The sequence below is a fragment of the Rana temporaria genome, chromosome 7 (assembly GCF_905171775.1).
Source record: "Rana temporaria chromosome 7, aRanTem1.1, whole genome shotgun sequence".
Lineage (NCBI taxonomy): Eukaryota > Metazoa > Chordata > Amphibia > Anura > Ranidae > Rana > Rana temporaria.
In genome coordinates, this window is record NC_053495.1 from 47,826,147 (window position 1) to 47,842,371 (window position 16,225).

The 16,225-nt window shown below is 43.3% G+C and overlaps 1 protein-coding gene across 1 annotated transcript in view; it reads right to left on the bottom strand.

Moving 5' to 3' along the window:
• TSEN2 (tRNA splicing endonuclease subunit 2) overlaps positions 1–16,225 on the bottom strand; it is a 71,951-nt gene that overhangs the window by 47,466 nt on the left and 8,260 nt on the right. The window contains exon 2 of the mRNA XM_040359319.1: positions 4,781–4,976. Coding sequence (XP_040215253.1) covers positions 4,781–4,966 — 186 coding nt within the window. The 5' untranslated portion in view covers positions 4,967–4,976. The remainder of the gene's footprint in view (positions 1–4,780; positions 4,977–16,225) is intronic.

The window sequence follows — 16,225 nt, forward strand, 5'->3', positions numbered from 1 at the left end:
CACCGCAGGATATGAGCGACCTTGGACGCTGCAGCCGAGCTCCGTGTTCCCCCCTGATGGTTGACATAAGCCACCACCGTGGCGTTGTCCAACTGGATCCTGATTGGGTGACCTTGCAACCTCCTCGACTACGAGGAGAGGCATAGCCGGATCGCCCGAAGTTCCAGGACATTGATCGGCAGACAGGATTCTTCTAGAGTCCATCGACCCTGGGCCTACTGGACCACCCAGACGCCCCCCCAACCCCTGAAGCTGGCGTCCGTCCTAATCACCGTCCACTGGAAGGGAAGAAACGACTTCCCGAACCAAAGAGCCGGGGATCTCAGCCGCCAATTCAGAGAGACTCTGACTAGTTGCCTTACCTGAATCTGACGATCCAGAGACAATGGAGATTTGTTCCATTTGGACAGGATCTCCTTCTGCAATAGTTTGGACTAGCGAGTGTGGAACTGGGCAAACGGTACCGCCTCGAAGGAGGCTACCATCAGACCCAGGACTCGCATGCAAAAACGGAGTGACGACCATTTGCGGGATGCCAACAGCTTCGCCGCAGACTGAAGAGTCTGCAATTTTTCCAGGGGAAGAAAGACTCTCGCCTCCGAGGAGTCCAGAATCAACCCTAGGTACTCCAAATGCTGAGTCGGTACCAGGACCGACTTCTGAATGTTTAACACCCACCCAAATTCATGGAGGGTCTGGCTGGCTATAGACACATTCACCTCCAATTCTGAGCCAGAAGCTGCTCTCAGAAGAAGGTCGTCTAAGTAGCCCATGATGGCAATGCCTCACTGTCTCAGCAAAGCTAGGATCGGTGCGAGCACCTTGGTGAAAACTCTTGGTGCCGACGCTAGTCCAAAAGGAAGGGCCACAAACTGATAGTGGTCTTCCCCTATGGCGCAGAAACCTCTGGTGACTTGTACAAATTGGGACATTCAAGTATGCCTCCTTGATGTCCAAGGACGCGATAAAGTCCCCCGGATGGAGCGCAGCTACCACTGAGCGAATGGATTCCATGTGGAAATTCTTTACTCTCACAAAGGCATTCAGGGCTTTGAGGTCCAAGATTGGACAGACCCCGTCCTTCGGGACCACAAACAGATTTGAATAAAATCCCTGAAACCTCTCGTCCTGCGGAACGGGTAAAATTACCCCGCAACTTAGCAAGTCTTGCACTGCCTCCAATAGGGCAGACCGACAAGCCAGAAGGAGAGGGAGACTTGAGGGAAAGAATCTGTTTGGTGGATAGGAAAGAAACTCTATCTTGTACCCCGAAGAGACCACCTCGCAGACCCACTGGTTGGAGAGCAGGGAGGTCCACCGAGCTGTGAACCTACGAAGCCGTCCCCCCATCCAGGAGTCGGACAGGGGCAAAACTTCATGTGGTGGTGGGTTTGGATGCTGGGCCATTGTCGGCCTGGGAGGGTTTAACCGTGGACCCTGACTGACGAAAATACCTCTTCTGAGTGGGAAACAAAGGACCCGGCTTACGGCGCGGCTCCTTCCCTTTGGTGGACTGAGGGAGGAGAGTGCTCTTACCCCCAGTGACATCCTTAATAATGTCGTCCAGCGAGGTACCAAAAACCCTTCCACCCTTGAAGGATAAATCTGCCAGGGCTTTTTTCGATGCTTGGTCAGCAGACCAGCATTTCAGCCAAATCAGGCAGCGTAAAACCACCGCCGAAACAGAGGCTCTGGATATCAAGGGGGCTGGATCCAATGTAGCATCACAGACATATACAAGGCCCTGGACCAATTGGTCGGCCATTCCAATCAATTTGGGAGGGAGTTGGTGCTCCTCCACAGTCTGGTGCAAAACCTTTGCCCATTCAGTGAGTGTCTGAGACACCAAGGTTGCAGCCACAATAGGCCACAATGCAGACCCCAGCATGGTAAACATGGAGTGGGTCAGCACCTTGGACCTCCTATCAGTATGGTCCTTGAAGGCAGGGGTCCCTTCTATAGGGAGAGTGGTCACCTTATTTAACCAGGCAACCAGGGGGTAAACCACCGGAGGAGAAGCCTATTTCTTCAAAAGGCTGTCCTCAAAAGGGTAACGGACCGCTAGGCGCTGAGGAACCACAAAGGACTTCTGTGGATTTTCCCATTCCTTATCAATGAACTTGTCAAAAAAAGACACATAAGGAAAAAGCTTCACAGAGCGGTCCAACTTGTGGGACCCAAAAAAGACTGAACCCTCATTAGATGCCTCAGCTGCACTATCCCTTAAGGGAGTCCCTTTACAGCACTGATAAGCGCATTGACAAGTGCCCGGTCCTGTACTGACCCAAGTGAGGAGTCTTTCTCACAAGGAAGGTCCTGGTCAACATCCTCTGACAACCCAGAACCGGGGTCCTGTGCCGCAGCCAGGCCCGGGTCTGAGTCAGAGCACTCCCCAGGAGATGGCGGGGGAGGGGGCGCTTTGTACCCCCCTTACACCTGCACGCCAACCTCCTTGCCGCGCTGACCGGGGGGGTTACCCAGGGGACTCACCAACCCAGCAAGAGACTACTCAGCGCCGCTGCCCGGTCTGTACACAGCGTATGCTGTGAGGAAAAAGCTGTGAGGAGATATGTGCTGCGCGCCGTTCAGAAGCCAGCACTAGAGGCCGAAACCCCACACAAAATGCCCGCCGGACGCCTCAGAGATAACAGGGCACAGACACAGTAAAATGGCCGACCGCAATAACAAGCTGCGCCATAGCGCGAACACAACAAAATGGGCGCCAATGGGAATTTCCAATGCAAACAGCAGACTGCAAAAAAATGGTGGCGAACCGCCGCAATGTAGATGAGAAGGCCGCAAGGGGCTTCCCTAAGGCAAAGCACACCCCCACAGCTAAAAATGGGCCCAGACACCCCACAGTCCCCCGGTGGGAAAAGGAGCCCCCCCACAGGTCCACCCCGGTAGCAGCGGCAGAGCAGCAGAGGGAAACGTCACAGACAGCAGGGAAAGGGAGGATAGGAGGACACCCTAACCCCAGGAATGCCCAGCCATACCGACCTGCCGAGGCAAGAAAGGCTGTACTTACGCTGGCGTATTCCTGACAGGCATACAACCGGGTTGGAGTAGCCGTCGGCCCGGTACACTGTGAGTGAGACAACACCACAGCCCAGTCATGTGTGGATCCTGGAGCAAAAAACCCACCGGCCACCGCAGGACTCATGGGGTATGTCGTGGCAGACCCAGCCCTTAGCTATGGTGTGCTCACGCTCGCTGGTCGGACTGAGGAGACTACAAGGATCTATAAATCCAGCCTGTCACCCAGCCGGCAGTTGATAGAAGAATCTCAAAGAAAGAAAATTAAAAAGAAAATAAAACGAAAAGTTTCTTCAGGGCGCTGGGCCCAAAGGGAGCCACGTCCTTCTCTTTTGCTAGGCAGAAAAAAACTGAGGCTGCATGCTGCAGGGAGGAGGGTTATGTCCGGAGGAACCGCCCCCTGGGTGGGGCTGTTCAACTCTGTTAAAGTAACATGTATTTAAATATCTAACACGTTCTGCCTAGTCCTCTCCAATGAACAGGAACATAACCCACTTGTCAAGACTTGTGAAGGCTGTGTCCGTCAATGGACGATAAGAGAAAATGCGGTTTTACTTACCTGCTTCTCTTCTCGTGCAGAAACCAGCATTCCCCTATGTATTGGACTGTTCCTTGCCTCTGACTTCGGTATACTCTGCAGCATGCATTATGTGGCTTAAACACATAGAGCTAATTTAATTAGTTGAGCCGATTTACTAAAGTAATACATGGTAATTTTTAAAGTCGATTTTCACTTATCTTAGAGAATAGGGTGAAAATTCATGTTGCAAAGAATTATGTACAAGGAAAATTAAAAACAGGATTATTTGTGAGACATTTTTTCTATTTTCCTTCCACATATTAGGGTATCCTTTGCAAAGTAAATGTTGTCTATGTTTCACCAAGATAAGTTACAATTCATGGTGAAAGTGAACATGCTCTACTCTTTTTAGTAAATTAGGGTATCTGCCTCAAAACACCCATTTTCCATGTCACCATGCTTCTTTCTAAAAAGAAGAGTTCTATGTGCCCCTGCTTGATGGCTCATAATGTCACTTTTTGATTTGGTAAACTTTATGCTTTACAGTAACTTGTTGTTGCCCTCTTGCACCGACTGCATAACACATATATGCGGTGGTGGATAGAGTGGGTCTTATACACCCAGCCACCGCACATTTGTAACCACAACGTTCCCAACATACTTACTGAGTTGTTTCTGACAGCTCTTGGTCATGGCTTCTGGCCACCATACCCTACCAGCTCTGTTGTGAGAGGCAGTCATATTGGTTACATTATATGCTATAATATGGATATAATTATTGAATTTACCAGTCTCTTGTGTAGGCCTTTAAGAAATACTGGGAAAAAACAAACAAAAAAACACTAGAATATGTTATGAGCAGTGTTGTTTAAAGTCGGAAGCCAGGCTCTAGGCATTAGACATCAGCTGGTTGTACATGCCTGACCCAACCTCCAAATAATCTTTCTTCATGAGCTTGCATGTTTGTGCCTATGAAGAAGGTGGGGTGCTGTGGGCATTTATTGTCTCAAAGGAAATAACCTCATTCAATTAGGGATAGCCGTCCAGAGTGGCCAACTGTACCCGTAGCTGGCTTACCTGGGGAAAGTAAGCCAGGGTTTTGAAAGAGCCTATAAATATCTCAACTTTTCAAGATCCGACCATGAAAGACTGGATCAGGGAAACATTCTCCTATTTATCCAAGTACCTTAAATGATAGTAAGTAAAGTGGACAAGTATAATCACCTTTCCATATAGCAGCAGTATATCCTCCAGGTTTTTCACAACGATGAAATTATTAATAATATCAGCCTGGCAGATCCTGAAATCCTTTGCATAACTATCATGAGATAAAGGGATGGGGAAAGGAGACTCATAGGATTCATAGACTTTTCTCTTTCGCCTTGGAGCATGGAATATTGCCTGGGACATCGTCTTCTTGCTGGTAACAAGGAGAGAAGACCACAAAGAGCTTTGTAAATCATATGAAGTACATATGAGAGTAATAGTTATAATAAACACAGCAATATCATGCAAATGGTGACGATGAACAGAGAGGGACAACCAACATTCACAGATTTGACTTCAGTTGTTGAAATCTGATTTGCATATGATGCCCCTATATGCTCTGCCTTCTGGAATCAGGCAGAAAATCGGAATCTAACAAAACGGAAAACACCCACAACATACCGTATACATTTGTAAAGAAATGCTTTATGAGCTTGGATGGGAATTCCAGCCAAGGCCAAAGTTGCCGTAAATCTTATATAATGTAAATTACATTTTAAAAGTAAATTTGGATTACTCGTTAACACACATTTCTGACTTGTTTAGGACATGTTCAAAAATGTTCAAAGGCTCTTTAAGTAATGTAGAGGAAGTTAACGGATTTGAGGTGTTAATTTATGGCATGCTACTCTTTGTAATGCTTGTGGTGTTTTTTTATTTTTTTTTATTTTTATAGTTTTGCTATATTTTGTAGCTTAACCCAACAGTCTTTTTTTTTTTAAAAACAAGATCATGGATTTGTAAAATGATCAACACTAGAATGCTTGGCTTGGTCCAGCTGAAGAGGATTTTGGATCAAACGTCCCAGCAAAAGTAGAGAGTATTGTGTTGGTCCTGGATACATCCAATTGTACCGTGAGTTGTGCACGTACGTCTTGGATTATGTCCACATGAGAAGGTCAATCTTTGATGCCTTGCTGAAGAGCAATAGATCCTGGCTTATGCATCCAGAAGAACATCCCCAGGCAGCAGAGCAATAAGTTATTATCCATGCATTTGTTTATTTTTATAATTAGTGTTAGCCAACATTCTTTAATCTGGGATAGAGAAAAAAGGGCCTTCTGTTAGGTTCTATTAATATCTTAGTTGCTATTGCAAGATTTCCTTTCACTTCCTGTCAGTACAAGAAGCAAACAAATATTTCTCCAACAGGCAGACAAGGCAAAAAAAAAGTTAATAAGTTTAAAAAATGGCTTGTCACTTTCCTTGTGGCAATGGCCCATATAAAACACGGCTTTGTCAAGTACAAGATGACATGTTTATAATGCCATTAGATAAACCCAGTTTATCAATGTACACATATAGCAACGTGATGAAGATAATGAAAAGAAGGGATTGTTTTTTTTGTTTTTTCTTTTATTTTTGGCAACTAGCGAAACCTTGTCTTCCATAACTTCCTGGGCAAGTCATTATTTAAAACATTGTGCATGACACTATATTGAGCCTATTAAAGTGTACTGCAATGCCAGAGCAAACAGACGTACAGTGGCTGAAATTCAGCAAACGACAACAGATTTCCCTTACCAAGCAAATTCACATGCGCGCCCCTCCAACTCTATGACTACAAAAATTTCTTGATGGTCATTGTCAATAGAAATTATTTATTTATTTGCTTTAGACGTTGGTGCCTACAGAAGCTCCACTGACTCCCAGGCGTTTTGAAATTCTCAAATGGAAAAGAAGTTAACTGAAAGAAGGTTTAATAAGTGCTAGGCCTTGAACTAAAAATGGTGGAGCCCTTTCTTTATAATGGCCAGTGAGGCATTTACCCTGTCAATATCCCTAATGAAATCTTTTTTCGCAAAAAAGACCTGGATATGAAAAAGATTTTCAATTAGCATTTCACATAATACTAGAAACCAAGTGGAGAATATTAGAGGCGCTATATAAATGGATCAAAGCAACACAGACACTATTGTCAAGAGCACTTCTGTTCTGCTCTCTACAATTTTGTGCACCAAAGTGAGGGCTACAATTTCGAGGACTCACTTGACCGTGACCTGGAGAATGTTTCCTGGCCCTCTGCATAAATACAGATGAGGCGTGGACCATTAGGGAGAAGTATGGCAATTCCTTCCTATAGTAGTATTCTAAAGTGTAAACAAATTTAGTTTTTTCCCCATACACAATTCTCACTCATGCCAAACGTTACAAGAAAGCAACCAAGTTTTATTAAGTATTAAAATGTAAAACTTGTAAACCTCAATAGTGCCGATATACGTTTGTACTTTTATGGTGTTACTGTAATGGAAGCACCTGTGCTCACTTTAAATACTCCGTCATGTGCAAGGAAAAAGTTTCAAAAAGCACAAGATTGGATGTTAACCACTTAAGACCCGGACCATTATGCAGGTAAAGGACCTGGCCAGTTTTTGCGATTCAGCACTGCGTCAATTTAACTGATAATTGTGCGATGTGGCTCCCAAACAAAATTGGCGTCTTTTTTTTCCCACAAATAGAGCTTTCTTTTGGTGGTATTTAATCACCTCTGTGGTTTTTATTTTTTTGCGCTATAAACAAAAATAGAGCGACAATTTTGAAACAAAATGCAATATTTTTTACTTTTTGCTATAATAAATATCCCCAAAAAAGATATAAAAAAAAAAACATAATTTTTTTCTCAGTTTAGGCCGATACGTATTCTTCTACCTATTTTTGGTAAAGAAGAAAAAAAAATCACATTAAGCGTTTATCAATTGGTTTACGCAAAATGTATAGCATTTACAAAATAGGGGATAGTTATGTCATTTTTATTAATAATTTTTTTTTTTTACTACTAATGGCGGCGATCAGCGATTTTTTTCATGACTGCGACATTATGGCGGACACATCGGACAATTTTGACACATTTTTGGGACCATTGTCATTTTCACAGCGAAAAGTGCTATAAAAATGCACTGTGAAAATGACATTTTCTACAATTGAAGTTTAGGAGTTAACCACTAGGGGGCGCTGTAGGGGGTTAAGTGTGACCTCATGTGTGTTTCTAACTGTATCAGGGAACAGACGATCACTGACATTGCCATAGGAGACGTATATATACGTCCATGTGCCCAGCCGTGCCATTCTGCCAACGTAAATCGACGTTAGGCGGTCCTTAAGTGGTTAATAATGAACACACTTTGGCTTTTTTCAGCAAAAGTCACATAAAAAAAAAAGGGGGAATATGGTGGTCAAACCACACTTTTTGGTTCACAGACGATGCTGTAATGCAAACGATACAGGACAATGAGTGAGCGTGGTTCATGTTGAAAATGAAGTGTTTTACTTGTGATATTATCAGGCCACAAAAAAAAAAATTGCATTAGCCTTCCAAAAGCTGAAATTACGTAGACACAATATGTTCTGTTAAAGTGGAAGTAAAGCCCACTTTTTAACTTGTATCTACAGGTAAGCATATAACAACATTTATCTTTAGATACGACGAATATCTCCTACATTTGCACTGGAGATATTCATACAGCCCGTGACCTCACCCTCGCATGCGCTGTGAAGGGACTTCATCTTGGCCCCAGCCATTCACAGAGTCACGAACCTGAAAGGAAGACTGGGTGAAGCTGGAAGCTGGAAGCGTCGGGGAGCCGTGACAGCGCTGTACTAGAGAGCTGTGTCCAGGCAAGTCTGTCATAATGTGCTAGTTACACAGTGCATACTAGCACATTATGACTTAAGCCTGCAGGGGGGGGCAATTTATTTTTTTCTGGCGGTTTACTACTGCTTTAAGATTATTAAATTGTGTCATTACAGTATATGCAACATCCAAACACGCTATATACTTGTACAAGCCTTTACCAAACCTGTCAAATAAGTTATTAAAAACAAAGAAACAAAGAAAAATTGCCAAAAAGGACATTTATTTCAGTATACCACCCTGTACTCTCTTTTTGGGTAGATGACTTAACAACACAAATTATTTTACATTACATTTAACAACATTTTGGAGTTATGAAACATGTATTGACTGCAGTAGGTCTGCATGCCTTTGTATATAATATAAAATACAATGAACATTGTGTGAACTAAATTTGTGCATAAAGACTTTTTTTTAATGGACTGGACAAATTTGTCGGTAATACATATTATATTGCAATCATTTGTATATGTCCAATTGTTTATTGCATGGTCATCAATCTTGTTTGATCATCATATCACACATCTTATTATCAGTTAACTATATAAATGCAGCAAATAATGTCTCTGATGTTTGGCATCATCATCATCATCACTGACCATGAACAAAAAGCGACAAAGCTGACAAGATCAGATAGAAAATTATAGACCAGCATGTCAAAGTTCCCGTGTCCTGCTTCTGCGGCTATTGACACAGAAAGCAGGACTCGGCACCGCCCCCGCATCATTGGACTTGATTGACAGCAGCGAGAGCCAATGGCTGCACTGTTATCAATCTATCCAATTAGGACTAGAGACACCAGCCATAGCTGGTGTGCTCGTCCCCGAGGGGAAAATGACAGGGTTCAGGTAAGTAAAGCGGGGGGTTTTGGGGGCTGCAGCACGAGAGAAGTTTTATTCACCTTAATGCATGGAATGCATTAAGGTGAAAAACCACAAGGGTTTGCAACCCCTTTAAGGGAAATAATATCTTACCAAATGTGAAACATGGAGGAGGGTTGATCAGATTTGTACTACATACGATGCCTGGTCCAAAGTAGTACTGCACCATCCTTTTGGGTTTCTTTTAGCCCTGTTTCTTTTTAGATTTTATGTTGAGTTACTTCAGGGGTGTAGAAACTGCAGCATTGGGGGCGGATGTGGCCCTTTGTTAATGAGGCACTATTCCCCCCACTGACACCTATAATGGGGCATCATTTCTGCCACTGACACCACTAATGTTCCATTATTCCTCCCACTGACACCAATGATGGGGGGGGGGGGGGGCAATATTTTTTGCACTGACAATGATGGGGCACTATTTCACTGACACCAACATTGGGGCACTATTCCTCCCCCCAATACCCAAGGTGGGGGCCTTGTTTACTCTTACTGACACCAAGACCGTTTCTTCTCCAAATGACCAGAGTCCAGCCCTTCTAAAGTCTGAAGGACAGTAAACCGGCCCTTTGTTTAGAAAGTTTGGAGTTACTTGGTGTAACAGAATGACCTATGACACAGTCTCCTGTGCCAGCGTCACTAATAACTCTTGGGTCTGGGGTCATCCTGTGCCCCTTTTGGGCATAGGGTGACTGAGAAATATTAATTATAAATTACATGAGATGTGACCGATAACTGATAATTCATATTGCAGGATATCTTGAGATATTACAAGTGGTTATTCTGACCCCACCAGGTCAGTGGAGTGTTTTCATTCAATGTGAGGACACATGCTTTTGAGATGTTAATTGGGGCTGCTCCTAGACATTCCATTGTGAGATGCCAACTAAGTCTGAAGGGTCAGGGAATTAGCATGTCAATTATGTTTAGTAAAGGAATGTGACTTGTCAAGCTGTAGTAATTACCTCCTCTAATTGCGGAGACGGGACGTCTGGGGGATGACTAATGATTAGCTCAACTGGATGTCATTATCTAAAAGAATGCGATTGAAGCCCCATTGTGTGATGTGTGGGTGGAGAGTTCTTTTTCCCTGTGATTAACATGCTGTATATAAGAAAGCTAAGATACCATTAAAAGGGTTCATACATTTTGAAACCAGTAACAGAGCTTGTCAGTCTCGTTATTCTGGGAAATGAGATGGATCGTGTCTGATGTCTGTTGGATGGTTGGAGTGTCAGATAAGCTGTCGTGGTTGATGGAATGGGAATATCGTAAGCGGTGGTAACCGTTACACTTGGATCACACCAATTTACCGTTTAGTGAGTCAGCGGTAGAGTGGCTGCTGGTAAAATATATTTTTTTCATATCTTTGCCATTCGTTGTGATATTACTAAGTGGGGTCCTTTGTGTGTTTTAGTTTTTGCCGATTTTGCCTCGTCTGGAACTAGGTTGCATTTATTCCAAGCAGTGAGAAACGGAATAAAAAAATAAATAGATGTATTATGGAGCAAAGCATATGCTATGTTTATTTAGCATGTCAATTGATATTTAAACAGGATAATGATCAAAAATTAAAAGAGATATGCACCCCAGAATGGTTAAGAGCAATAAGTTATCTAAGGACTATTCTGAAGTGGCTTAGTATGAGACCTGACCTGAATCCTATCATCCCTCTCTGAAAAGATCTAGAACATGGAGCCTGGAGATTGTACCCTTCAAATCTTAGACAGCTGTAGTAATTTGCTTTGGGAAAAAGGGGGAAAGGTGTTCCATATTACCTAATAAATTCTATTGACTTTTTTCAATTTTATGTAATTTCAGAGGAAATGTTTTTTTCTATGCTTGGTTAAGTACCAACAAATTTGTCCATGAATATTACTATAGGCACCATACAAAATGAAAACACTGCATTACAGACACTTACAAATTGCATCACAAACATTTGCAGGAAGCATAACACAAATGCCTCTGTACTTTATTTGAATGGTGTATTACAAACTCTCTAACCAATTGTAAGACTGTGTTCCTTTTTTTGAAAAGGACCAGTCCAGTTCACAAAGTGGCTAATGACTGCAGGAATCCAGTATTCCAACGCACTAAAAGACACCTTTTAAAGCGGATGTGCCACTAAACAAATATATTAAAAGCCAGCAGCTACAAATACTGCAGCTGCTGACTTTTAATATAAGGACACTTACCTGTCCTGGAGTCCAGCGGTGATCGCAGCAGATGACGAGCCGATCGCTCGTCACCCTGCTGCTCCCCCCTCCATCCACGGTGAGGGAACCAGGAAGTGAAGCGCTCCGGCTTCACTGCCCGGTTCCCTACGGCGCATGCGCGAGTCGCGCTGCGCCCGCCGATTGGCTCCCGCTGTGTGCTGGGAGCCGAGTGTTCCCAGCATACAACGGGGGACGGACAGGAAGCGGAGAAAAAACCCGTCCTTTGCCCGTATCGTAGGGCCGGAAGTGGGTGCAGATACCTGTCTGTAGACAGGTATCTGCACCCCCCTCCACCCTGAAAGGTGTCAAATGTGACACCGGAGGGGGGGAGGGTGCCGATCAGTCGTGCCAAAACACAGCAACAAATAAGTAAAACATGTACACTATATAGCAAAAAAGTTTGTGGATTCCTAACCACGATGACTATTCTATGTTCATAAGCACAGTTTATAAGTGAACAAGCCTCCATATTATTGAGTTTCCAGTATAAAGATACTGTTTTAATGCTACAGCATACAAAGACGTTAGAAAATTATCCACTTCCAACCATGTGGGGAAGGCCACCTTCTGTTCCTACATGAATGTGCCCCTGTGTACAAAAAACATCTTCATAAAGACATGGGGGAGATTTACTAAAACTGGAGAGTGCAAAATGTGGTGCAGTTGTGCATGGTAGCCTAACAGCTTCTAACTGCAGCTTGTTCAATTAAAACTGTTGGTTTTGCACAGAGCGGCCCAGATCCTCTCCTCAGGTGCCTCCTCGCTGCTCTTGGCCCCTCCCTCCTATCGAGTGCACCCACAGCATGCAGCTTCCTATGGGGGCACTAAAGCAGAGTCACAGCTCCCTCTGTCTATTCAGACACGGTGCCCCGGCTCCACCCCCTCTCTCCCGATTTGCTGACTGACTTTGATTGACAGCTGCGGGAGCCAATCAGGAGGAGTGTCCCAGATGGCTAAAGCCTCGTACACACACACTTAGATTTAGGGATGGCCGAACGTCCTCTTTTTTTGTGCCATGCTAGTCTCATGTTGGAAGTGAAGAGGTTACTCACAATATGAACATTTTCATACAACAGAATACAACGTCAGAACTGAAGTAACTTGCTGAATAGCTTTGTATGTATTTTTTCCATTTCTAAACATGCGTAGTCTTGCTCTTACGATTTTTTTTTGTATGAACTGTACTAATGAAATGAAAATCGGACGTTGAGTTCACATCTGACAAAAAAAATGTATAGTTTGCATATCCAGCTTTTGAAAAAGCAAAAATTGGCTGTTGAAAGCACCGTACTAACGATCCTAAATCCGGCAGACAGCTCATCGTACAAATTTTTCCATTCATTTTTTGTATAGTGTGTATGGGCCTTTAGACACTTGTGGACATCGCTGGAGAGCGATGGGGCTCAGGTAAGTAATTAGGGGGTGCTGCTTCACACAAAAATCTTTTTTATCTTAATGCATAAAAAATAAAAAAAACACACACCTTCTGCCTTTACAACTCCATTAAGCTTTGACAAAACACCTGGAAGCCAATTGGTTTCCATCCAGAGCTGCACCAGATTTTGCACTCTAATTCTAAATACAAACCCCACGGCTTGATGGGAGCAAAATATAGAAACTTAACCCCTTCACGTCTACGGAACACATATATGCGGCCTTACTGGGCTGAGCTTTTTGCTGTGGGGCTACAAATAAACTTGTCTCCCTTTATGCTGGAAGCTCTCCCCAAGCACAGACACCAGGGTCTCACCAAGAGCCCGGGCCACGTACCAACAATCTGGACCTAGGACTCCCAATCGCTGTAGTAGCCTCCAATTGGCTACCACAGTGAAGCCCGCGTCTGTGTTTCTCTCTCTGTGAATTGACATTTACATTGCATCACTCTCCTTGGAGAGAAAAAAAAAGCGTTTGTAAAATAAAAAACAAAAAATACCTAGCTCAAGGTTTAATGTAGGTCAGTATATTTTGAAAAAAAAACATTTTTTTTTATTATTTTCAGCATCAGTGTGTTTTTTACGTAGGAAAAAAAAAACCAACAGCAAGAAAAATGTGCAAATGTGCTAGTTTCTGGGCTGTACTACGGGTACAAACAACAAAAAACATACACATATGTGGTATTGCTGCGATCATCAGGAGAATTCATCTTGGGTTGTTCTTTGGTGGTAGGTAATATACGGCTAAATAAAAAAAAAAAAAAAAAAAAAGGTTTTCTTTAAAAATAAAAATCCAGGAGATATACCATTACCACCAAATGAAAGCACAATTTGTCCTGAAAAAAATCAAGGAATAATACACCTGAATGCACAAAGTAGTTGTGATGATATGTACGGTTTTGCCAACACATGTCAAAGTTGCAAAATTGTGCTTGTGCATTAATATTTGCTTTATCCTTAGACGTGCACTGATCCAAATCCTACCGAATAGCTTTGAACACTGATGGTGAGCCAGGTCTTCTCCTCCAACACCAGTACGAGAAGACTTTACAACTGCTGTTCTGGCCAGAATCTCTACCCCCCCCCCCCCCCCAAAGTTTTTCTGAACATTAGAGGCTGTTGTAATAGGGGGGGGGGGGCAGCAGCAACTAATATATGCAAAATTAAATGAGCAGAACGCACAAAAACATGCATGAGGTTTTTAAATGCAAAGATACAAATCGTTTATATCCCCAAGCCAGTTAGGTAGCTTATCTTGAATCGCAGTACAATGCGGGTGATGTGGACAAAGTGGCAGCTGTCCCAACATCTCTACATTAAATACCCTGTACCAGACCCTGATCGGGTGGTGAAGGCTGCATGTGCACATAGCGACGAACTACTTGCATGATCTCCCATTTGAGGGCTGACAGTCTATGAGGTGGGATTTGCCTAATGTCATATTCCAAGGAGCAAAGGAAACTTGTGATGTTGTCTTCTCTTTCTTCTTTGCGACGGCTCTCACGCAGTTGCTCCCTCAGCTCTCCCAACAATTTCATTATTACTGACGACACCAAGTCAATATCTGCCGTTTTCTTTTTTTGCTTCTTGGATTGCAGCGCCTGATGTTTCTCTGTCCCTTCGGATCCATCTTCTGTGCTTGATGTTGGCAGCAAAAGTGATGATCGACTTGAAGTATTCAACACAGCTTCCCCATCCACTTCTCCCAACTCTTCTGCGTTGGAGCCTCGTGTACGCTTCTCAATGTTATCATCCATGACGTCTGAAGTTCTAAACATAAAAAAAAAAAATCCTCATTACAATCTTGTGTTACATGCCCATAAAAGAGCATGCCAATCTTTTTCTGCCCTGACAGAACATAAAAAGCAATCAATCTCCTTAACAGCAACTCAGACATTGATAAAGCCCAAAGCATGCTAAAATGTAATGTGAAAACACTCACCTCTTGCGTTTCATAATTGTCTTTAGGAACGGTATCTCCTCAAAATATTTGCGTGTCTTGACTTTCTTTGCCCCACAACCGCTTGGCTGATTACCAATGGCAGTGAAATCCTTTCATAAAACAGTCCCTTAAGGATTTCTTCCTCGTTTTTATGTTGTTTACTAAAATAAATAAAATAAAATTACAGTTTATTAAAGTGGTTGCAAACCCTTACATGTACCCAGTGAATTGACTGGCCTCAGGATACACAGAGAAAAAAAACAAATCCTCTTATATAAGTTGTACCTGTTTATTTGCAGACTTCTTTTTATAAAGCTTGTATAAGCTGTCAGAAAACAGGCGGCTGACAGCTGAAGTAACATCAGTGAGGCGAGTTCTGACAGCTGATTGGATGGAAGGGACACACCCCCTTCACACAAGCAACAGAGCTGAGACTGTCAATCGGCTGAAGGTCCCTCCCCTGTCACCTTTTTTTTCACTTGGTGTCAGGAAAACTTGTCAGAAGTGATTCATGCTGATAGCAGAGGAAAGAAGCAGCAGACAGACACGACACTTAGGGGTTTATTTACTAAAGGTAAATACACTGTGCACTTTGCAAAGTTGCTCCAGAGCTTAGCGAATGAGGTAAAGCTTCACTTTGCAAAGATTGCCCAATCATGTGCAAGGAAATTAAAAAAACTGAAATTTTTCTTAAACATGTCTATTTGCCCTCAGGCCCCTTTCACACTGGGGCAGGGGCGGCGTCAGCGGTAAAGCGCCGCTATTTTTAGCGGTGCTTTACCGCCAATTTTGCGGCACTAGCGTCCAAGAAAGGGTTAAAAAACAGCGCAAAGCACCTCTGCAGAGGTGCATTGCTGGCGGTATAGCCGCGGTGTCCTATTGCTTTCAATGGGCGGGAACGGTGGAGGAGTGGTATACACACTGCTCCTTCACCGCTCCAAAGATGCAGCCAGCAGGACTTTTTTCTTTATCGTCCTGCACCGCTCCAGCAGCGGCTGTTTCAGGTCGGTTTGCAGGCACTAGTTTTAGCGCAATAGCGCCTGCAAAACGACCCAGTGTGAAAGGGGTCTTAATAAATCAACCCCTTAGTGCTCTCAATTGAGACAAGTACACACTTTAGAGGGATATGCTTTGTTCAGATTTCACAACTGAGGTTTACAACCATTTTAATACAAACCATTAAAAATTTACAAAAAGCCAACAATTTATGCTTTTTAATTATTTGCTTTATTTCTGTGACTATGACTCAATAGTTTAATGATTTACTGTTAGTCAATATAGTTTAGGTATATATTTCATA